This window comes from Mustelus asterias, chromosome 4, assembly GCF_964213995.1.
Source record: "Mustelus asterias chromosome 4, sMusAst1.hap1.1, whole genome shotgun sequence".
Classification (NCBI taxonomy): Eukaryota; Metazoa; Chordata; class Chondrichthyes; order Carcharhiniformes; family Triakidae; genus Mustelus; species Mustelus asterias.
The window spans coordinates 78,873,457-78,896,327 of record NC_135804.1 but is presented as its reverse complement, the minus strand read 5'-3'; the positions used below and the strand labels follow the sequence as shown (position 1 = coordinate 78,896,327).

The 22,871-nt window shown below is 45.8% G+C and overlaps 2 protein-coding genes across 2 annotated transcripts in view; one reads left to right on the top strand and one right to left on the bottom strand.

Annotated features, from left to right (window-relative positions):
• LOC144492802 (interferon-inducible GTPase 5-like) overlaps window positions 1-22,871 on the bottom strand; it is a 72,695-nt gene that overhangs the window by 11,847 nt on the left and 37,977 nt on the right. The gene's annotated exons all lie outside the window — the stretch shown is intronic.
• LOC144493132 (interferon-gamma-inducible GTPase 10-like) lies at window positions 595-17,742 on the top strand. Its single transcript, XM_078212034.1, has 3 exons — window positions 595-688; window positions 14,559-15,161; window positions 17,448-17,742. The coding sequence occupies exons 1-3, from the start codon at window positions 666-668 to the stop codon at window positions 17,740-17,742; spliced, it is 921 nt and encodes a 306-aa protein (XP_078068160.1). The 5' UTR covers window positions 595-665.

Sequence of the window (22,871 nt, the reverse complement as noted above, 5' to 3'; positions counted from 1 at the left end):
TTGTATTCTCATCTCGGTTGTCCAATAAAGTCTGTCAATGATTGGATTTTGATTGTTTAATCATGGAGTCCTCCAAACTCATTTCACAACTGTCAACATCCTGAAATAGGGTTCTCCTCATATTTCCAGCAAACTGCCTTGATGATACATGTATCCTGGGAGGGGTCCAATGGGTGACCAGGATTTTGGTGTGAATTATGTCATGGGCAGTGGAGATTTGGATGAACTTCAGTTCATGCTGTTGCTGCAGACATGGAGGCCAGGATTCTCCGACCTCACCCACAGCTAGGATTCTCCAGTTCTCTGCTGTGAATGGAGATTTGGCTGAACACCAAATTCTCCATTCTTGCTGACAGTGGTAGCGGGGCGTGAACATCCAGAGAACCCCAGCTAGAGTTTAATTACTCACAATGCAATCTCCAGAATGAACTTTTCACAAACCAGACTTGCAGCCTCAGCTCCAAAGATCCAAACTTCACCCACTGTAAGAGGTGAAATTTGAAAGTAAACAATTAGAGCTTCTGTCACCTGTTCTTGGTAAGAACTCACTGGAAAAGCTACTGTGATTTCCATATGGGATTCAATGGTGTTACATTCCAGAAAGGTGAGAGCTGAGAACAGAGAACGTGGAACTCTCTGTGACAGAGAGATTCAGAGAGAAAGTAATGATGTGTTTCAAGGAAGTTAGGTAAGTAGGTGTGAATGAAAGTAGAGGGTGCTACAACCACCCACCAGATGAAGGTCCCTAAAGTTCTTGATCCTGAAGAGACCCTTCAATTTGTTATCATTCAGCTGGGATACCCCCAAATTGTTACAAACGCAGTGAGGAGGGATGAACTTCCCCCCTGTCTTTATTTGACTCACCCCCTTTGTTGGTTACAACATTTAATCTGAAAAGGATCCCTTTTCATGGATATCTTTTCCTCGACCCAATAGCTATGTTTTAAAAGGAGCAAATTTAACCAGGTTTTCTTGTGGTAAAGATTGAGTTTATTAATTACAAAAGGCAAGAAAATGCTAAAATACATGCATATACATTCAGAGTGGAAGGGAGAACTCAGTTCAAAGTAAGTTAAAAAAAGAAAGGTATACAGAACAGCTTTTGACCCATGAGTAGGAGATGATGAAGGACTGCAGCCATTATGATTCAAGATTCCAGTAGAGTTGACTTCACCAAGTGAATAGTTGGTTTTGTGACTGTGGTGTTCTGTAGTTTGACAGTGAAGATTCCCAGTTCTCTTTTCTGCCGTGGTCTTTCATGGACTGGGCTGAATTCCAATCACAGTAAGAAGTCTCACAACACCAGGTTAAAGTCCAACAGGTTTATTTGGTGGCAAAAGCCACTAGCTTTCGGAACAGGCTGTCCCTTCGTCAGGTGGGTGGGAGTTCTGATCACAAACAGGGCACAAAGACACAAACTCAATTTGCATGAATAACGATTGGAATGTGAGTCTTTACAGCTAATCAAGTCTTAAAGGTACAGACAATGTGAGTGGAGGGAGCATTAAGCACAGATTAAAGAGATGTGTATTGTCTCCAGACAGGACAGTTAGTGAGATTTTGCACACCCAGGCAAGTTGTGGGGGTTACAGATAGTGTGACATGAACGGTGTGACATCAATGGTTTTGAACCCAATCTTTGTGTATTCCAAGTGGGAAAGCGAATGCACAAAAAAAACATCTGGGCATTACACAGGAAATCTCTTGATGAGATGGCCATTATGTCCCTTTGTCTCGACCGGAGATGGCAATTAGTGTGTCTGGGTGATTTAGACATATCTTGTCCAGTAACAGAATGGGGTTTGATTGCCTATAAGAGAATTACTCTGCAGCAATACAGCCAGAGTTTGACTGTACATCGTCAGTCATCTTTGGGTTTGTGTATCCACTTAAAAGAAATACTCAGGTCTTATTTAAAGTCCAATATTTCCTGATAGGATTCCATCTTTTTCTACATAATCGGGACAAAGTAAATGGTGATAGAGTTGGCTGAGACAAGGTGGAAGATGGTTGGTGTGAAGCATTAACACCAGTTAAATGATCTATTTTTGCAGTGTAAAATGTGATGTAATTTTAGTTAGATGGAAATTAAGCAGAAAAGAGTTTTACATTTATATAGCACCTTTCAGGACCCACGATGACTCAAAGTGTTTTCCAGCCAATGATATCCTTGAACAAGGCAGCTGATTGGCTCACAACCACCTCCCCAACACCCCCCCCCCCCCCCCCCCCCGCCAGAACTATGATATTAATGGCTAGTTTTTCTGTTGATTGAGGGATAAATATTGCCCAGGACATGGGCGGGGTGGGCGGACTTCCCTGCTCTTCTTCAGCACAGTCCCATGGGATCTTTGACATCCACTCAAACAGGAAGATGCGTTTATTGTCTCATCCGATATAAGTCACCCCTGACAATGCAACACTCCCTCAGTACTGCACTGGAGGGTGGACTCTGAGTGTTGCGCTCAAGCCCTGGAGTGAGGATACAACCTCCGGAACCTTGTGATTCAGAGGGGAATGTGCTCCATGCTGAAAGGTAATGTCCAGCATTTGCATCATCTGATGGGCAGCAGGTGGGGGCTGCAGAGCAGTGATGCTGATTGGTTGTTGCAGGTAAGATTTGCATAGGTGCAGTCACTGTTCCCAGAAGGTGGATCTCTGGAAGACACCCTCTGTCTTCAAGGGAAGGCAATTGTCTCGCTGAGGGCATCAGAGCAGCAATGCTGATTGGTGCTGCAGGCTAGATTTGCAGAGGCACAGTCACTGCTACTAGAAGGTGGACCTCTGAAAGACACCCTCCATTGTCAAGTGAAAGCAAGTGTCTAAGTGAGGGTATCAGAATAGTGATGTGGATTGGTTGCTGTAGGCATTTTTATATATTTTTTTATTTCAAAAATATACTTTATTCACAAAACAAAACTCTCCAATAAAACATTGCAAAGTGACAGATCCAAAAGTCGTGAACAGTGCAAAAAAGAATCATTTTTACAGTACAACACAGTGCTTATTTACAAAACATTACATTTCGTTACATTTCATTTCTTAAAACTATATACATACGTCAGAGTTTACTGTGTGCCGTTACTTTTCAGGTTGGCACACAGTTACGCAGGCCGAGGGTATTCTGCAGTTACCCGGCCCTCGGTCTGCCTCGGTTGAGACGCTTTACACGGTGGTCTTTCCCCATTGTGCCTTGGCGGCGGCTGCCCCAAGCTTGAGCGCGTCCCTGAGCACGTAGTCCTGGACCTTGGAATGTGCCAGTCTGCAACACTCGGTCGAGGACAATTCTTTCAGCTGGAAGATCAGCAGGTTTCGGGCGGACCAAAGCGCGTCCTTCACCGAGTTGATGACCCTCCAGCAGCAGTTGATATTTGTCTCGGTGTGCGTCCCCAGAAACAGCCCGTAGAGCACAGAGTCCTGCATCACCGAGCTGCTCGGGACGAACCGCGACAAATACCACTGCATCTCGTTCCAGACCTTCTTTGCAAAGGCACATTCCACAAGGAGGTGTGCGACCGTCTCATCAGCCCCGCAGCCGCTTCGAGGGCAGCGTGCGGTGAGGGTTGAGCCCTCGGGCGTGCATAAAGGATCTGACGGGGAGTGCCCTTCTCACCACCAGCCAAGCCAGGTCTTGATGCTTGTTTGTGAGTTCTGGTGATGAGGCATTCTGCCAAATGACATTGACAGTCCGTTCAGGGAACCATCCGACAGGATCTGCCATCTCCTTTTCTCTCAGGGCCTCAAGGACATTACGTGCTGACCACTGCTTGATAGCCATGTGGTCAAAGGTGTGTTTCCGGAAGAATTTCTCCACGAAGGACAGGTGCTGCGGTACGGTCCAACTACTTGGAGCGTTCCGCGGCAATGTGGCCAGACCCATCCTCCGCAACACTTGGGACAGGTAGAACCTCAAAAAATAGTGGCACTTGCTGTTACTGTACCGAGGATTTACACACAGCTTGATGCAGCCGCACACAAAGGTGGCCATCAGGATGAGGGCGGTGTTGGGAATGTTTTTCCCTCCGTTCTCTGGAGATTTGTGCATCGCCTCCCTGCGGACACGATCCATCTTTGATCTCCAGATGAACTTGAAGATGGCCCGGGTCACTGCTGCTGCGCAGGACTTGGGGAGAGGCCACACCTGCGCCACGTACAACAACACGGACAGAACCTCGCATCGGATCACAAGGTTCTTCCCAGTGATGGAGAGGGAGCGTTGCTCCCACAATCCCAATTTTTGTCTGGCTTTGGCGATGCGCTCCTCCCAGTTTTTGGCGCATGCCCCTGCCGCTCCGAACCATATCCCCATTTTTAAAATTTTTAAAAATACTTTTCCAACTCAATCAAATTCAATTCAGAGTCTCAACAAGTTGAAACATTTCTGATCCAGGCTGACAAGACAGGGCAAGCGACCGTTTACCCTGTCCTAGGCCTGATCTACATGAGCCAAGATGATTATGTGGTCTCTGTCACTGCTACCAGACAATGCCCTTCCTTGAACTCTTGCCCCAGGTTGTTGATCTGTTTTTCAGTTGCTAACTGCAGGCTGTATTACCACATTCTCCTTTTTCCGGAATCTCGTGGCACAGCCTCTGTGGTGCCTTCTTTAGATTGTAGCGCGTCTGTCAGACGCTGCCCTCAGGATTGTGTTGTTGCTGCATTCACCCTCGTGTTTCAGGTCTTGTTGCTGGAATGCAACTTCTAAACTTCCTCACTGAAGCCATTGCTCCTGAGAATTTCCAAAAGGATTCTCACCCTTTAAGAATTCAAATTTAGCCTTTCGGATGAGTTTGTTACGCAATGTCAGGTTATGGTAATTCTTCTTGCTGTTGCTATGTTCACTTGGCTTCAGATGCTGCTGTACAGAGTGAAATATTGGAAGAATATTGGTGTTGCAGACTGCACTCTGAACAACTCCAACTCTTTTCATTCAATCATGTGGATCAAATCCCATGCAAACATTCTTCATGAATTTCTGTGCTGGCTCCTTTTTCTCCTGTTGTTGCCATTTTTTATGATCAACAATCTTTTTATCCTTGTTGACTTTTAATGCATGAAGGAAGTCAGCAGCTCCTTTTCCAAATGGAATATTCTTTCCAATGAACTTGAGGATTTCCTTATGGTAAGGAGTTTCGAGGTGCGCCTCGATTTCTTGTTGCTCTGTGGTTATGAATTTACAAAGTGAGCACGTAAACGCATTCCGGTCATCCTCACTGATGCGCGATATAACACACGAGAGACGTGATGTACTCGGGAAATAAAGGCTTTTATTGCCATCAATAACAGAGCTACCATATACAGTACACGATCCCAGACTAAAGGGTCACCAGGCAGAGCAGTGACCTTTATACCTCTCCCAGGAAGCGGAGCCGACTGGGGTGTACCATAACAACTATATTAACAGGTAGAACAGCCCAACCCTAACCCCAACAGTAACATATATACAGACTCATAGTACTGGCCAGACCATGGCTCAGCACTACCTAGTGGGAACCAACAATGGTTCACCACATTCACCCCTCCTTTGAAAACAAAGGCCGGCGGGGTACAAAACACAGAATAATTGTTCGTTTGTCTATAAGTTCAAACGGTCTGGGGGACCGCACCGTCGTTGTGACCGCCTCAACACCGGCGATGACACCGGTTCAGGAAATCGCGGTGACGTTCTCTCCAAGGCGATGTCCAGCGACTCCTCCAGTGCCTCACGGGCTGGTAGACCCTGAGGTGGTGACAATCCGCTGAACTCGGGCACGCCTTGAAGTGGCGACCATCTCCTGGGCTCAGGCAAGCTGTACACGGGAGTAAGAGGGTTAAGTGGTGGTCCCGATACTGCCCGCGCCGTGTCAGGAGGGAAAAAAATGGTTGGGGGGTCCCTAACAGTAGGTGTGGGAGCGACAGGGGTTTCCAAGTCCCCTGCTGGCGCCAGATCTCGAATCGAGACCGTGTCCTCTCGCCCGTCAGGATATGCCACGTAGGCATACTGAGGGTTGGCGTGGAGGAGATGGACCTGTTCAACCAAAGGTCGGACTTGCGGGTCCTAACATGTCGCCGCAGGAGGACAGGTCCTGAGTACGTCAACCAAGATGGTAATGAGGTCCCAGAGGAAGACTTCCTAGGGAATGAAAACATTCTCTCATGAGGAGTAGCGTTGGTTGCCGTTCACAGGAGTGAGTGTATGGAGTGGAGCGCATCAGGGAGTACCTCCTGCCAACGGGAGACTGGAAGACCTTTAGACCTCAACGCCAGTAAGACAGCCTTCCAGACTGTAGCATTCTCTCATTCGACCTGTCCGTTACCCCTTGGGTTGTAGCTCGTGGTTCTACTCGAGGCAATCCCATATGAGAGCAGGTATTGCCTCAAGTCATCGCTCATGAACGACGAGCCCCTATCGCTGTGGATGTAACAGGGGTAACCAAACAGGGTGAAAAGATCACGTAATGCCTTGATAACCATGGCAGCGGTCATATCAGAACAGGGAATGACAAAAGGGAATCGTGAGTACTCATCAACCACATTGAGGAAGTACACGTTCCGATCTGTCGAGGGAAGGGGGCCCTTAAAGTCCACACTCAGTCTTTCGAAGGGACGAGTGGCCTTTATCTTTGAGGGTTTCAAGACAACATGTGACAGTTTCTTTTGGTAAACTGTTCTCAATACCAATAAAACAGCGGCTCTGGTGACCACCTCCATTTTTACCGGTTGACCGTTCCGTAAGGTAATGACCCACTAACGGCAGGGTGCTCCGTTAATTGACAATATTTTCAACAACGGTTCATTATCTGAGTGTGACTCTGGCCCTTTTTCACTCCCTTTTCATATCACATGGCTACTCTCCCCTCTATTTGGTTTTCCACTTGATTCATTTGGATCATGCTTCTTATAATTGTTGTTGAAAACTTGTTTCTTTCTCCAACACGTATGTTCAATGTTCCCCTTTTAACACAATGCCAGCATTTTGCACCTTTACTCCAGCAATCTGCTGCTGTGTGCCCAGTTTTTGCACATAGATAGAAATTTCGAACCTGTGTCTGTGTTCAGGTTTTGGCTGATACCTTATGGACTACAATGTTTGAGCTTAATTAGCTTCTAGTTCCAAAGAGATCATGATTTCTAAAGCCTTCTTTAGGTCCAAGTTGCTTTCTGTGAACAGCCTTTTCTAGATAGCTTTGCTTCTTAATCCACACAATAGTCTGTCTCTAATGGTATCGTTCAAGACATCTCCAAATTCACAGAATTCAGCTAATTTCTTCAAAGTAACTACAAATTGTGTGATTGATTCCCTTTCTTGGTAGTTACATTGATGGATTCTGAACTTCTTGGCGATGACCCAGGAAAGAAGTGGCTCTGCAACATCTCCACAATCTCACCGTAAGTTTTGAGCTTGGTTTTTCCAGTTGTAAGAAGTTTAACAACATCACGTTAAAGTCCAACAGGTTTATTTGGTAGCAAAAGCCACAAGCTTTTGGAGCCTTAAGCTCCTTCTTCAGGTGAGTGGGAATTATGTTAACAAACAGGGCATATAAAGACACAAACTCAATCCGAAAGCTTGTGGCTTTTACTACCAAATAAACCTGTTGGACTTTAATCTAGTGTTGTTAAACTTCTTAGTGTGTTTACCCCAGTCCAACGCCGGCATCGCCACATCATTTTCCAATTGTACCAGACTACTTTATTTATGATCTCAGAGTAAAGGCACCTCTGATAGTAACAACTACAATATGATTGAATTTTACATCTAGTTTGAAAGAGAGAAGAGTGGGTCTCAGACTAGTATTTTAAACTTAAATAGGGTCAAATGTATGGGCATGAAAGTTGAGCTAGCTGAAGTTAACTGCGATACTAAGCTAGGGGGTAATCAATAGAGAAGCAGTGGCAGACAGTTGAAGGACATTTCAGGATATTCAGAATAAGTATATTCCCACACTGTAATGAAAAATGATCAGAATATAAAGAATGGCAGAGAATGACTGAAAGGTTAATCAGGAGAAAGGAATTGGAGAATGAAAAGAAACTAGCTGGAAATGTAAAAGTGAAAAGCAAGAGTTTCTACAGGTATTTAAAAAGGAGAAGTGTAAGTAAAGTTAGTGTTGGTCCTCTGGAGAGTGAGAATAGGGAGTTAATATTGGATAATAAGGAAATAGTGGAGGAAATGAACAGATATTTTGCTTTTGTCTCCACTATAGAGGATACAAGAGACATTCCAGTAATAGCTGTTAATCATGAGGTGGAAGGGAGAAGTGAACTTGATGAAATTACAATCACTAGGGAAGCATTACTGCGCAAACTGATGGAGCTGCAGGTTGTCAAGTATTGGGATCCTGATGGACTTCATCCTAGGGTCTTAAGGGAGGTGGCTAATGAGATATGAGATGCATTGGTGTTAATTTTCCACAATTGACTAGATTCTGGAAAGGTTCCATCTGTCTGGAAAGTAGCAAATATAACCTCTCTATTCAAGAGGGGAGGAAGGCAGAAAACTGGAGGTCAGTTAGTTTGGCATCTACACGGGAAAGGTGTTAGAATGATTATTAAAGGGGTTATAACTGGGCACTTAGAAGTAAAACATGCCGTGGATGAAGGGGAGCCTGTTGACATATCGTGCGTGGATTTCCAGAAGATGTTTGTTGAAGTTCCACATTAATGTTTATTGTGGAAAATAAAAGCTCACGGTGTAGAGGGTAACACATTAGAAGATTAGCGAGCTAACAGGATGTGGAGATGCCGGCATTGGACTGAGGTGGGCACAGTAAGAAGTCTCACAACACCAGGTTATAGAGAACAGGGTTATTTGGAAGCACGAGCTTTCGGAGCACTACTCCTTCATCAGGTGAGTGGAGGTAGGTTCAAAAACATGGCACATAGAGGCAAAGACACAATTGCAAAGCAATTACAGATTGGAATGGTTGGAATGCGTTGTTGTGTGTCTTGAAGACCGCCTTGGAGAACGTTTACACGAAGATCGGAGGCTGAATGCCCTTTACTGCAGAAGGGAACACTCCTGCCTGGTGATTGTGGCATGGTGTCCGTTCATCCATTGTCATAGCGTCAGCATGGTCTTGCTGATGTACCATGCTTTGGAACACACTTTCCTGCAGCGTATGAGGTAGGCAATGTTGGCCGAGGCACATGAGTATGTACTGTGTACCGAGTGGGTGGTGGTTAACCTATACACAACGTGTAATGGTTGTATCCATGTCGATGATCCGGCACGTCTTGCAAGGTTGCTGTGGCAGTGTTGTGTGGTGTCATGGTCACTGTTCTCCTGTAGGTTGAGTAGTTTGCTGTGAACAATGGTCTGTTTGAGGTTAGGCGGTTATTTGAAGGCGTGTAGTGGGGGTGTGGGGATGGCCTTGGCGAGATGTTCATCGTCATTGATGACATGTTGAAGGCTCCAAAGAAGATGTCATAGTCTTCCCCCTCCGGGGAAGTACTAGATGATGAACATTGGTCATGTCCTGTGTTTGTCTTCTGAGGAGGCCGGTGTGGTTTTTCGCTGTGGCGCATCGGAACTGTCAATCAATGAGTTGAGTGCCATATCCTGTACTTACGAGGGTGTCTGTAGGTGTCTGTTGCATTCCTCCTAATCTAAGCAGATTCTGTGTAAATGGAGGGCTTGTCCGTAGGGGATGGCTTCTTTAACATATTTAGGGTGGAAGCTGGGGAAGTGGAGCATCGTGCAGTTATCCATGGGCTTGTGGTAGAGTGAAATGCTGAGGTGACTGTCCTTGATGGAAATGCGTGTGTCCAAGAATGCAATCAATTCTGGAGAGTAGTTCATGGTGAGTCTGATGGTGGGATGGAACTTGTTGATGTCAACACGTAGTCATTTCAGTGACTCTTCGCCATGAGTCCAATGGAAGAAAATGCCGTTGATGTATCTGGTGTATTGCATCGGTTGAAGGTCCTGTGTGGTGAAGAGGTCTTGCTTGAACTTCTGGATTAAGATGTTGGCATATTGAGGTGCGAATTTGGTCCCCATGGGTATTCCGTGTGTCTGGATGAAGAACTGGTTTTCGAAGGTGAAGACGTTGTGATCCAGGATGAAGCAGATGAGTTGTAAAATTGCATCTAGCAGTTGTCGGTGTTGAGTACTGAGGCTGTTGCAGCAATTGGTCTGCCCCCAGGTTGGTCTGCCCGCAAGAGGGGCAGCACGGTAGCACAGTGGTTAGCACTGCTGCTTCACAGCTCCAGGGACCTGGGTTCGATTCCCGGCTCGGGTCACTGTCTGTGTGGAGTTTGCACATTCTCCTCGTGTCTGCGTGGGTTTCCTCCGGGTGCTCCGGTTTCCTCCCACAGTCCAAAGATGTGCGGGTTAGGTTGATTGGCTGTGCTAAAATTGCCCCTTAGTGTCTTGAGATGGATAGGTTAGAGGGATTAGCGGGTAAATATGGAGGGATATGGGGGTAGGGCCTGGGTGGGATTGTGGTCGGTGTAGACTCGATGGGCCGAATGGCCTCTTTCTACACTGTAGGGTTTCTATGATTCTTCTATGATTCAATGCCGTCGTTGTGGGGGATGCTGGTGTAGAGTGCTGAGACATCCATTGTGACGAGGATTGTTCCTGGTTCAACTGCTCCATGGTTGCTGAGTTTCTGGAAGAAATTCATAGTGTCGCAACAGAATCTGGGGTTCCTTGTACGATGGGTTTCAGGATACCCTCGGTGTAGCCAGAGGGGTTCTCTCATCGGGTGCCATTGTCTGATACGATGGGATGGCCGGGTGTGTTGGCCTTATGTATCTTCGGGAGGCTGTGGAGATCTCCAATGCAGGGAGTACGTGGGATGAGAGCATGTTGGGTTCTCTGAATGTCTGGATCAAAAGTCTTGGTCAGTCTGTTGAGTTGGCGGGTGTGTTCTTTGGTCAGATCTGCAGGTAACTGTCTGTGGTGTTCCTGGTTGTTCAGTTGTCGGTACACTCCTTTGCAGTAGTCCGTTCTGTTCAGTATGACAATGGCTCCTCCTTTGCTGGTCTGATGATCATGTTGCGATTGGTCTTGACAGTGCAGATGGCGTTGCGTTGTGCTATGGTGATGTTTGGGGCTATCTTGTGAGCACAGCTGATGAGGCTGGCATTGATGCATCTCCTGACTACTTGTCTTCAAACAACCGCCCAACCTCAAATAGACCATTGTGCGCAGCAAACTACCCAGCCTACAGGAGAACAGTGACCACGACACCACACAACCCTGCCACAGCAACCTCTGCAAGACATGCCGGATCATCGACATGGATATCACCATCACACGTGAGACCACCACCCACCAGATACATGGTAGATACTCATGTAACTCGGCCAATGTTGTCAACCTCATACGCTGCAGGAATGGATGTCCCGAGGCGGAATACATTGGCGAGACCATGCAGACACTACGGCAATGGATGAACAGACACCACGCAACAATCGCTAGGCAGGAGTTGTGGTGATATAAACAGGGCCCAGTTTTAAGGCTGATAAAATTGGATATCCTAAATTAAAGAATTGGGCATATTAAAGTCAAACACAGTCAAACCATAGGCAGGCCAATTGTACAAATACACAAAGGTGTCTGCACCTGACCCATCAAAGGTCGTTACAATCTACTGATACTCAGCAGGAGATCATTGCACCTCATTGAAATGCACCCGCCTATTGTTAGAAGCCCAGATTGGGCCAGATATTCTGTCACCAAGAGTTCCTGTAGATACCTTATCTGATAACAAGTTATACATGAGCAACAACATGGAGATGGGACACCTGGGGGCGGACCCTGGTGTCCTGTCAGGCAGACATCAAGAAACCCACTGGGTATTGGAACCCCCGCTTGGAACCTCATTGGCCGGAAGCCAGAGAAGTTTCTGGAAAGGCAAGCAGGCTGGGGGATAAAGAACACACTTGGAGACACACCGGAGCGAAGACTCAACAGGGGAGAGGGCAGTGACCATTCGGAAGACTGACCAGAGAAGGAAGGAAGGAAGAAGCTGCCATCGAGACTCACCTTCGTGACGATGGACCAGAGGGACTCAGAGGATTGAGCCTGCAGTTCAACCAAACCATCTTTACGGGTAGTATACTTGAATCTGGGGTATCCTCTTGTTTTATGTGGGTAATTTAAGGGTTACTAGAGTTATTATTAATAAACTTGTTGAACCTTTACTTGTGTTTGTCGTTTGTCCATCTTGCAAATAAGGACACCGGGGTAAAACCTTAGAGTAAGCAAACTGGTCGAAAGTATCTGAGAATTAACAGGTACTACAGAGTGTTCCCTTCCAGTCAGGGAACACTTCAGTCAAGGGCATTCAGCTTCCGATCTTTGTGTAAGCGTTCTCCAAGGCGGCCTTCAAGACACATGACAATGCAGAATCGCTGAGCAGAAATTGATAGCCAAGTTCCGCACGCATGAGGACAGCCTCAACCAGGTTCTTGGGTTCATGTCTCTCTACATGTAACCCCCACCATACTGCCTGGGTTTGCAAAATCCTACTAACTGTCCTGGCTTGTGACAATTCACACCTCTTTAACCTGTGATTATCCCTCTCTCCACGCACACTGTTTGTATCTGTAAAAACTTGATTACCATAAAGACTCATATTCCAATCTGTAATTATCTTGCAATTGTGTCTTTGCCTCTATATGCCATGTTTGTGAACCTACCTCCACTCACTTGATGAAGGAGCAGCACTCCGAAAGCTCTTGATTCCAAATAAACCTGTTGGACATTAACCTGGTGTTGTGAGACTTCCTACTGTGCCCACCCCAGTCCAACGCCGGTATCTCCACACCTTTATTATGAGAGAAATTCAACCTAAAAGTAAGGATGTTATGCTTCAGTTGTACAGGGCATTTGTGAGATCACATCTCAAATACTACCTGCAGCTTTGCCCTCCTTATTTAAGGCACAATGTCAATATGTTGGAGGAGGTTTATAAAGGTTTCCCAGATTGATACCTGGAATGAGTGCGTAATCTTATGAGGAACAGTTGAACAAACTGGGCTTGTTTCTGCTGGGATACAGACAAATGAAGGGGTCACTTAATTGAAGAATAAAAGATCCTGAACAGTATTAACAAGGTGGACATTGAAATAATTTTTTCTTGTGAAAGATAATTTGTTCGTGTCAGAATAGGCTTATACTGCAATGAAGTTATTGTGAAAATCCCCTAGTCGCCACACCCTGGTGCCTGTTTGAGTGCACTGATGGAGAATTTGGCATGGCCAATGCACCTAACCACACGACTTATGGACTGTGGGAGGAAACTGGAGCACCCGGAGGAAACTCACGCAGACACCGGGAGAACGTGCAGACTCTGCACAGACAGTGACCCAAGCCGGGAATCGAACCTGGGTCCCTGATGCTGCTAACCACTGTACCACTGTGCTGTCCTCTGTGTGACTGAGTCCAGAACGAGGGGGTCACTCTTTTAAAATTTGGGGTTACCATTACATGTCAAGAGATGTGACTTTGGAACTCTCTGCCTCAGAAGGCGGTGGAAGCGAGTCACTGAATATTTTAAAGGCCGAGCTAGATAGGTTTTTTAGAAGGGTCAATGGACTCAAAACATTAACTGTGTTTCTCTTTCCACAGATGCTGCCAGACCTGCTGAATTTATCCAGCATTTTCTGTTTTTATTTCAGATTTCCAGCAACCACAGTATTTTGATTTTAGTTAGATTGTTATTAGGAAAGGATACAAAGATTATTGGGGATGGATGGGAATGTAGAAGCGGAAACACAGACAGATCAACCATGATTTTATTGAATAACGGAGAAGCCTAAAGGGGCTGAACTTCTATTTGTATTTCATATGTTTGTATGTTCAAGAGTAGCATGCATCCTGTGTTTGCTGTAGCTTGCATGCTTGACATCTGTCTGGTGTATTGAACATCACACCCCCTCTGCCAGAACCTATTGGTTCATTGAACCCTTTTAATGGCACTGGATCCAGATTCTATTTATTTCACTTCTTCCATTGATGGTGGCAGCGATCTGGATCCAGGCCTCTTTAATTTCAGCTGGTGATTTCCTCCCTCCCATGCAACCGCCAGATTGGCATTGGTGAAGCGAGGGCCTAACCTACACTGGGTACCAGGCCAGTGTCTCCCCTGACTCATCTCACTTCCCTCTGGTGCTGTGTGAGGCTTTGACACAAACCACAGATCTCTCCCTCAGGACAACCGGAGCCTCGATGACGGTTGCTATGAGGATATCTAAATCAGTTTCACACTTCACATGGCCCACTTCCGATCCCACTGCCCCTGTCTCGAATTGGGTAGGGAACCCATTTTGGTAAGTGAGCCCCCCTCCACCCCTCACCCCACCCCCTGCATGGTGAAAGTTTAGCTGCAGTTGCTGGCCCTGTCATATAGGTCCCAGACCCCCAATAGAGGATTTAATACTGCTTTGGATTTCTAAACACCTCATGTTCCAATGCAAAAAATCCATAGAAAGTCATTGAGAAATGTATAAGTTTAATGAATGACTACCGTCAATCACTCTCTGTAAAATCTAGTGCAATGTGCTGCATAATTGTAATTCTTTCTTTTAATCCATTGCAAAACATATTATAAAATGGTTTCTTTCAGTCAGGAGATGGTTCAATCTTCCTACTCTGGTCTGGAAGGGCTCAAATCTAATTATGGAAAGGGTCGGGTGGTTAATCCACTGATACAGAAGAAGTTAGATGATCTGGATAATACAGAGCTGAACATCGCAGTGACAGGAGGTTCAGGTGCAGGGAAATCCACCTTTATCAATGCACTGAGGGGACTTCAGAACGCTGATGAGGGAGCAGCTGAAACTGGAACCACAGAAACTACAATGGAACCAATCGGATACAAGCATCCCAACCTGCCGAATGTTCGTTTCTGGGACCTGCCGGGAATTGGAACGACAAAATTCCCAGCGGATAAGTATCTCAGAGAAATGAAATTTGAAAGATACAATTTCTTCACCATTATCTCACACTGTCGATTCAGAGAAAATGATGAAAAACTTGCCAAAGAGATTAAACAACTGGGGAAGAAATTCTATTTTGTTCGATCTAAAATCGATAATGATCTCAAATCGATGAAAATGAATGAAGAGGAAGAATTGGAAAAGATCAGGAATGACCGTGTCAGCAAGTTGGAAGAGGCAGGGATTCCATCATCGTGTGTTTCCCTGATATTAAACTTTGATCTGAATCTGTATGATTTTGTTAAGTTAAAAACAAGCATTAGAATAGGCCATTCATCCCTTGGAGGCTGTTTCCCTTTTCAATTGGATCATGGCTGATCAGTATTCTGACCAGTTGCCTTAGTTCTGTCACCTTTAAAACCCCCTTCACACTCTTACCAAACAAAAATCCATTTAAGTTCTGAAATTTTCAGATGACTGCCAGCCTCAACAACTTTTCTTTTGTGGATTTGGAGCTGATAACTCCAAAAATCATAGAGCCGGAGCGCGCGGTGGCTGTGGCGCCCAGCGGTAAGCCCACTAAACGGCCTCCACTTATGTCTCCCGACCCGTTGCATTGCTAGAGCAGCGCTGCGAGCTGGGAGAATTGCCCTCTATATCTTCCATCTCACTGAGGGGATTTCAAGTCAATTCATCCCCATTGACCTGCTGTGAAAAGTCTGCTCATATTTTCTTAACTGTGACAAGTTCCATCTCCGCAGATGAGATAACCCCAAATTAAAAGGATCATCAACATTCTAAATAAAACAATCCAAAACATTATTTAAAAATTAATTTTGCCCTTCTCCCGATGTTAATAGATCCTTTAAAAAATTCCTGGATCCGTTCCTGCATCTTTTCCAAGAATGACTAAGTTCTTCTTTGAACCATGCCCTATCAGTCTACCAAGCTTCGTTGAAGTGTGAACATTAGTTTCTGAGATATAAGGTTTACAAAAAATAGAGACAAAGAGAATAAAAAACAGTTGTAAACATTACCTCCATCCACCCTCTTAAACCAGTTAAAATTACAATTACACATTGCTATGTATCGGCTTAAGGTTTCTGAAGACTAATATCCACAATCAGAATGGATAATTCATCGACATTACAACACTCTTGCCAGAGAATACCGGGCTGAGAGGTGAACCTGGTATGACATGGGGAGGAGAGTCTTGAATGACCTCAAGTTTACCAGTGAGGAGTGCATTGGAATACGCAGATCTGGAAATAACAAAGACAAGAATAATAGTTTCAGCAGGAGATAAGATGAGGCAGAGGCAAAGTCAGGTGAGGTTATGGAGGTGGAAGTAAGTGAGCTTAATGACAATTTGATTCTATGTTCAGAAAATCATCTGAGGGTCAACGATGGCCCCAAGATGATGAATAGTCAGATTTAGTTCAAGTCAGTTGCCGGGGAGAGGGATAGAGTGGGGAATAAAAACCATGGCTTCAGTCTTACAAACAATTAATTTGAGAGAACTTCTGCTCTTCCAGTGCTGGATATCAGACCAACTGTCTAATAATTTAGCAACAATGGAAGAGTTGAGGCCGGGGGGAGGGGGGGGGGGGAGAGGGGCGGCGGGGAGCGGTGGCAGTGTGATGCAGAGGTGGGTGTCAATGTACATATTAAAACAAAAGCTGTGTCTTGGGATAATGTCGCGGAGTGGTGGGCGGGGGAGGAATGTGGTTGAGAACTAGGAAGGGTAAAGGAGAGCTCCTTGGAGACCATCAGAGGTAATGGTGCAGTCGTGAAACAGAAAGTCATTGCATGTAATATTCTGAATATGATTAGATAGATAAGAATGGAAGTAGTGAGAGCAATCCCACCCTGTTGGATGACTGCGGAGAGGTATTGGAGGAGAATAACGTCAACAGTTGCAGTCAGGATGGGGAGGACAAGGAGGGATAGTTTGCCTTTGTCACAGTCACATTGGATGTCATTACCCGAACCATTTTGCAATGTGTGAAAACCACATGAATTCAACCCTCGGAAGGGGAAGGTGTGGAAAGTGCACTCCATGCCCTACTCCCTCTCCCTCTCCTACAATCCCACTCCACGCACTCCTTGGATGCTCATACATTACAATTTACAAAGACTCACTGACTCCTAATGTTCAGCACAACAACCTCAGGTATCCACACCACTTAAGCGTTCCCACAATACTAATCTTCACCCATTCATTGTACTGTTTTCCCCCTCAGGCCCTCACCCCATTATGATGACATCCACAGTTTGCAAGCTGTTATTTGCCCTAACCTGTATTCAAAACCTATATTTCTGGGACATTCCTGAACAAATCTAAAATCAAACTTTAATTTTCTGGTAAGAGGGGGAGGAGGAGTGCAAGGCTGGATACCTGGCTGAGACATCATTTCTGAGAAATGAGACTATGGCTCGGATTGCTGGGAAACAGTTGATAATTCGGAGGAATACATAAAGTTCAGAGGTCAAATTTCAGCACAAGGAGATGGGATTCAGAACAGGAACCCAACTAAGCAGAGCAGGCACAGCTCCTGAGGTGTTCAGGGTTTTAGGAAAAGGGAAACAGTTCAGGCAGGATGTGAAAAGGAGCCTGAATTGGAGACAGCTAAAGAAAGAGGCCATAAGCAACTGGAAAAGAAGAGCAAAAAGATTGATTCAGGCAGCAGAGCTGCAAAGCATCTTGAAAGGTGTGTCTTTTTGTGGATCTCAGGGGGTGCTAAAGCTATTGCCGATGGCAACTCAATAACCAATTCCTGGGAGAATACTGGAACTAAAACTCTGCCTGCAGAGAGCAAAGCTTTGTGGGGTTCTGTGACTGAGATTAATATCAGATATGCTGAAAGGTGACTTCATAAATCCATGGGACTGGCCTTTGTTAAATCAGTCTTTAAAGTATAATTTACACTATAATTAATTTCATAGTCTCTATGGATAGCAATTTTCCTGTTCATTTATGCTAACTTTGGTTTTGATTGTTTTTAAAAGCATAATTTTGTCCATCAGGTTGTGTTGAAAGTTCTGTTCTTTCGTTGGTCTCCTCCATTGGGGTTGTAGCATGAAACATGCTCCTCCTACAATTCCATTCCACTCACTCCTTGTGCACTCCTTCTGTTCCACTCACATTCTCCTCAATACTCCAACTGTCCAACTCCAAACCCTTTGTTATCCAACCTGCTCTGTAGTTCCCAGAAATTCTCCTGATCCCACTGCCCACACCTCTTACCTCTTCCTGCAGTCCTCCTCCACATCACCCTTAATTCCAATCCAGTAACCCCTCAGTTACTCCCACTGTGCAAATCCACACCTACTCAGGTTTGCCTCTGGTGCCACTTCACACCCCTTTCAACAGCTCCCAAAGTCCAACTCCTCAATCCTCAGAAATTCTTCTACATTCCCACTGCACACTTTCCTCAGATATTACAATCTCACTCCACTCTGGCTCTAAGCCTCTCAGTTACATTAGAGTCCCACTCAATATATGACCTACAGTTCATCACTGTTTGGAAGTCAGCCAGCATTGTTGTGGTTGCTATGAAGTAGCAGGTTCCTGAACTGAACGATTACCGACCAGCTGCTCTGACATCTATCTTACATGTGTTTAGACCTGATTTTACAATCGCGTTGCGCCCGTTTTTGGGCACGAAAACTTGGTAAAGTTGGGCATGAGGCGATAGCGTGATCCGTGCCCGCCTCCGCGCCGGTTCCCCCTTTACCAAGGCCCGAAAATGGCTGCGATCAGGACCGTGCCCGAAATAGGCACAATGGCCATTTAAATGCATTTACATGCATTTGGGCTGCACACCCAACCTTACTGACACTTCCCCCTTTACCACTGTTCACCCATCCAGAATCGGCACAAATCAGACATGGTCCACAAAAGTTCGATTCGGTTGCTCCAGTTAGAGAGGAGGTAAGGGCCGAGCGTCCGACAGCTCTCTGCTCGAGATTGATGGGGGGGTTGGGGATCGGTGGTGGTGGAAGGTGGGTCTGACGGCACTCTGCTTGAGATCAGTGGGGGCTGGGGTGGAAGGTGAGGCCAACGGCTCTCTGCTTGAGATTGGTGGGAAGGACAGGGGTGTCCGCTGCCACTCTGCCTGAGATTGGTGGGGGAGAAGGGGGTGTCCGCTGCCACTCTGCCTCAGATCAGTGGGGGAGAAGGGGGGATCCGCTGCCACTCTGCCTGAGATTGGTGGGGGGAGGGGGAACGGGAGGGGCCAGTGATCAGTCTGGGTGGCGGAGAGGGTGGGGGGTAATGGGGTCAGTAATGTTGTGGGGGTGGGGTAATGTCTGTGAGGGCCAGGGGGAGGCATCCAGCCCAGGAGTGAGGTGGCAGGGAGTCACATTCTATCATTTTTTTTCTGCGCATGTGCAGTTGGAGGCGCCGATCAGAGCTGCAGGCTTTCGGTGTGTTAAGCCCCACCCACAGGCTTCTGCAGCGCCATTCGGAATCACTGATGTTTTTGCAGGCAGAGTGCGCATGGGGGCGCCTCAGAACAGGTCTAAAAGTCGGATCTGAAACACTTCCACTTTCAGGTCCGACCAGCACTTAGAATCAAAATGGTAAAATTGTGTCAAAGTGCCTTTTAGAACCTTGTGTTTCACAGAGCGATCAGTTAAACCTTGTCTATCCAGTGGGCAGCGTCGATAGCGGGCAGCGGAGTGAGCAGGTAGCAGAGTGAGAGCTGAAGGGCTTTGGCTCAACGGGCTTACGCGGAAACGGGCGAGGCAGGGTAGGTTCAGTCCTTAGTTTTTAAAAACTTAAAAACAAAGCAAATAAAATAAGGATGGAGGGTCAGGTGATGTGTTGTTCCTGCATGATGTGGGAGCTGGTGGACCCCATTGTGGTTCCCAGTGAGCATGTCTGCAGTAAGTGTTGGCTGCTTGAGCAACTCCGGCTCAGGGTTGATGAGCTGGATTCTGAGCTTCGGACACTGCGACACATCAGGGAGGGGGAAGAGTTAAATGGACCCTGTGGTTCAGGAGGCAGTCACACCCCTTAGACTAACTAACTTGAATTCAGCCAGTGGTCAGGACAAGAGGGTGTGGCTGTGAGTGAGGCAGGTAGCAGGATCCAGGAGGGAGAGTTCCAGGAGCCTCAGTCCCTGAACCTGTCCAACAGGTACGAGGTTCTTGCTCCCTGTGTGGACGGGAATGGGGACTGCAGGGAGGATGAGCAAACTGACCGCAGCACCATTGCACAGGGAGCCGTTCAAGTCGGGGGAGAAAAATGAAATGTAGTCGTAATTGGGGATAGTGTAGTTAGGGGCATTGACACCGTTCTCTGAGACAAGGGTCGAGAATCCCGAAGGTTGTGTTGCCTGCCTGGTGCTCGGGTTCAGGATATCTCATCTGGGCTGCAGAGGAACTTGGAGTGGGAGGGTAAAAATCCAGTTGTCGTGGTCCACGTAGGTACCAACAACATAGATAGAACAGGAACAGAGGTTCTGCTAAGGGAATATGAAAAGCTAGGAGCTAAATTAAAAAGCAGAAACAAAAAAGTATAATCATTGGATTACTACCTGAACCACGAGTGAATTGGCACAGGGTCAATAAGATTAAGGAGTTAAATGTGTGGCTCAGAGATTGGTGTGGGAGGAATGCGTTTGAATTCAAGGGACATTGGCACCAGTACTGGGGAAGAGGGGACCTGTTCCGATGGGATGGTATTCATCTGAATCATGCTAGGACCAGAGTCCTGGCAAATCGTATAACTAGGGCTGTAGATAGGGCTTTAAACTAAATAGTGGGGGGGAGGGTTCAGTTGTATGGAGAATTAGAAAATCAAAGGGAAAGGACAGGGTAGGAGTGCAGGTTAATGATGAGGACTTTCAATGAGTTAAAGGAGCCGAGGGCTCAGGAGAGGTTAGTAAAGTTTCCAGACCACGTAATAGAACAGAGAGTATAGAAGGAATCTAACCTCAGGCAGAGTAAAAAAGGTGACAAGCATGAGAAGGGAGGTGATCAACACAGTGCAAGGAGATGGTCTGGGGAAGAATAACCAGTCTGTGACAGGAAGGGACAGAGCATGCAAACAAAAGAATGCACTAACAAATCAGGTCCAGGTAAGAAAGACTAACATAAAGACACTTTACCTGAATGCACGTAGCATTCGAAACAAAGTGAATGAGTTGACGGCACAAATCAGTACAAATGGGTATGATCTAGTGGCCATTACAGAAACATGGCTGCAGGGTGACCAGGACTGGGAACTAAATATCCAGGAGTATCAGACAATTCGGAAGGATAGACAGGAAGGAAATGAGGTGGGGGAGCTCTGTTAATTAAGGATAACATCAGGGCGCTAGTGAGAGACGATATAGGCTCTAAGGAGCAAAATGTGGAATCAATGTGGGTGGAGATAAGGAATAGTAAGGGGAAAAAGTCACTGGTGGGCGTAGTCTATAGGCCCCCATATAATAACTTCAAGGTGGGGCGGGCTATAAACAAACAAATAACAGATGCATGTAAAAATGGAACAGCAATAATCATGGGGGATTTTAACCTCCATATTGATTGGTCAACTCAAGTGGGACGCGGTGGACTTGAGGAAGAGTTCTTAGAATGCTGTCGCGATAGTTTCCTCGAACAGTATGTTACAGAACCTACGAGGGAGCAAGCTATCTTGGATCTGGTCCTGTGTAATGAGACAGGTAAAATTAATGATCTCCTTGTGAGGGATCCTCTTCGAATGAGTGATCACAATATGGTTGAATTTCTAATACAGATGGAGGGTGAGAAAGTAGGGCCTCAAACCAGTGTCCTCTGCTTGAACAAGGGGGATTACAATTGGATGAGGGCGGAGTTGGCTAATGTAGACTGGGAACACAGACCAATTGGTGGGACAGTTGGGGAACAGTGGAGGATTTTTAAGGAGATTTTTCTCAGTACTCAGTAAAAATATATTCCAGTGAAAAAGAAGGAATGTAAGAAAAGGGATAACCAGCCATGGATAACTAAGGAAATAAAGGAGAGTATCAAATTAAAAACCAATGCATACAGAGTGGCCAAAATTAGTGGGGAACTAGAAGATTGGGAAGGCTTTAAAAAACAACAAAGAACTACTAAGAAAGCAATAAAGAAAGGAAAGATAGATTATGAAAGTAAACCAGCACAAAATATAAAAGCTGATAGTAAAAGTTTTTACAAATATATAAAATGGAAAAGAGTGGCTAAAGTAAATGTTGGTCCCTTAGAAGATGAGAAGAAGGATTTAATAATAGGAAACGAGGAAATGGCCGAGGCCTTAAACAAGTTTGTTGTGTTGGTCTTCACAGTGGAGGACACAAATAGCATACCAATAATTGACCTTAAAACGATCACTATTACTAAAGAGGTAGTGCTGGGTAGGCTAATGGGACTAAAGGTAGACAAGTCCCCTGGTCCGGATGGAATGCATCCCAGGGTACAAAAAGAAACGGCAGAAGTAATAGCAAATGCATTAGGTGAAATTTATCAAAATTCACTGGACTCTGGGGAGGTGCCAGCTGATTGGAAAACAGCGAATGTAACGCCACTGTTTAAAAAAGGAGGTAGACAAAAGGCAGGTAACTACAGGCCGGTTAGCTTAACATCCGTAGTTGTGAAAATGCTGGAATCTATCATTAAGGAAGAAATAGCAGGACACCTGGAAAAGAATGGTTCAATCAAGCAGACGCAGCATGGATTCATGAAGGGAAAGTCATGTTTGACTAATTTACTGGAATTTTTTGAGGATATAACGAGTGCGGTTGACAGAGGGGGAACCTGTGTATGTGGTGTATTTAGATTTCCAGAAGGCATTCGATAAGGTGCCTCACAAAAGGTTGCTGCATAAGATAAAGGTACACGGAGTTGGGGGTAAAGTGTTAGCGTGGATTGAGGATTGGCTAGCTAACAGAAAGCAGAGAGTCGGAATAAATGGGTGCTTTTCCGGTTGGCAATCAGTGACTAGTGGCGTGCCGCAGGGATCGGTGCTGGGGCCTCAACTATTTACCATA

Bases quoted from the DNA above. Each gene is read 5' to 3' on its own strand.
- LOC144493132 (XM_078212034.1), top strand. From the start codon at position 666: ATGATGTGTTTCAAGGAAGTTAG. The intron at 689-14,558 runs GTAAGTAGGTGT...GGTTTCTTTCAG, and splicing joins ATGTGTTTCAAGGAAGTTAG to TCAGGAGATGGTTCAATCTT. The intron at 15,162-17,447 runs GTATGATTTTGT...TCAGGGTTTTAG, and splicing joins TTAAACTTTGATCTGAATCT to GAAAAGGGAAACAGTTCAGG.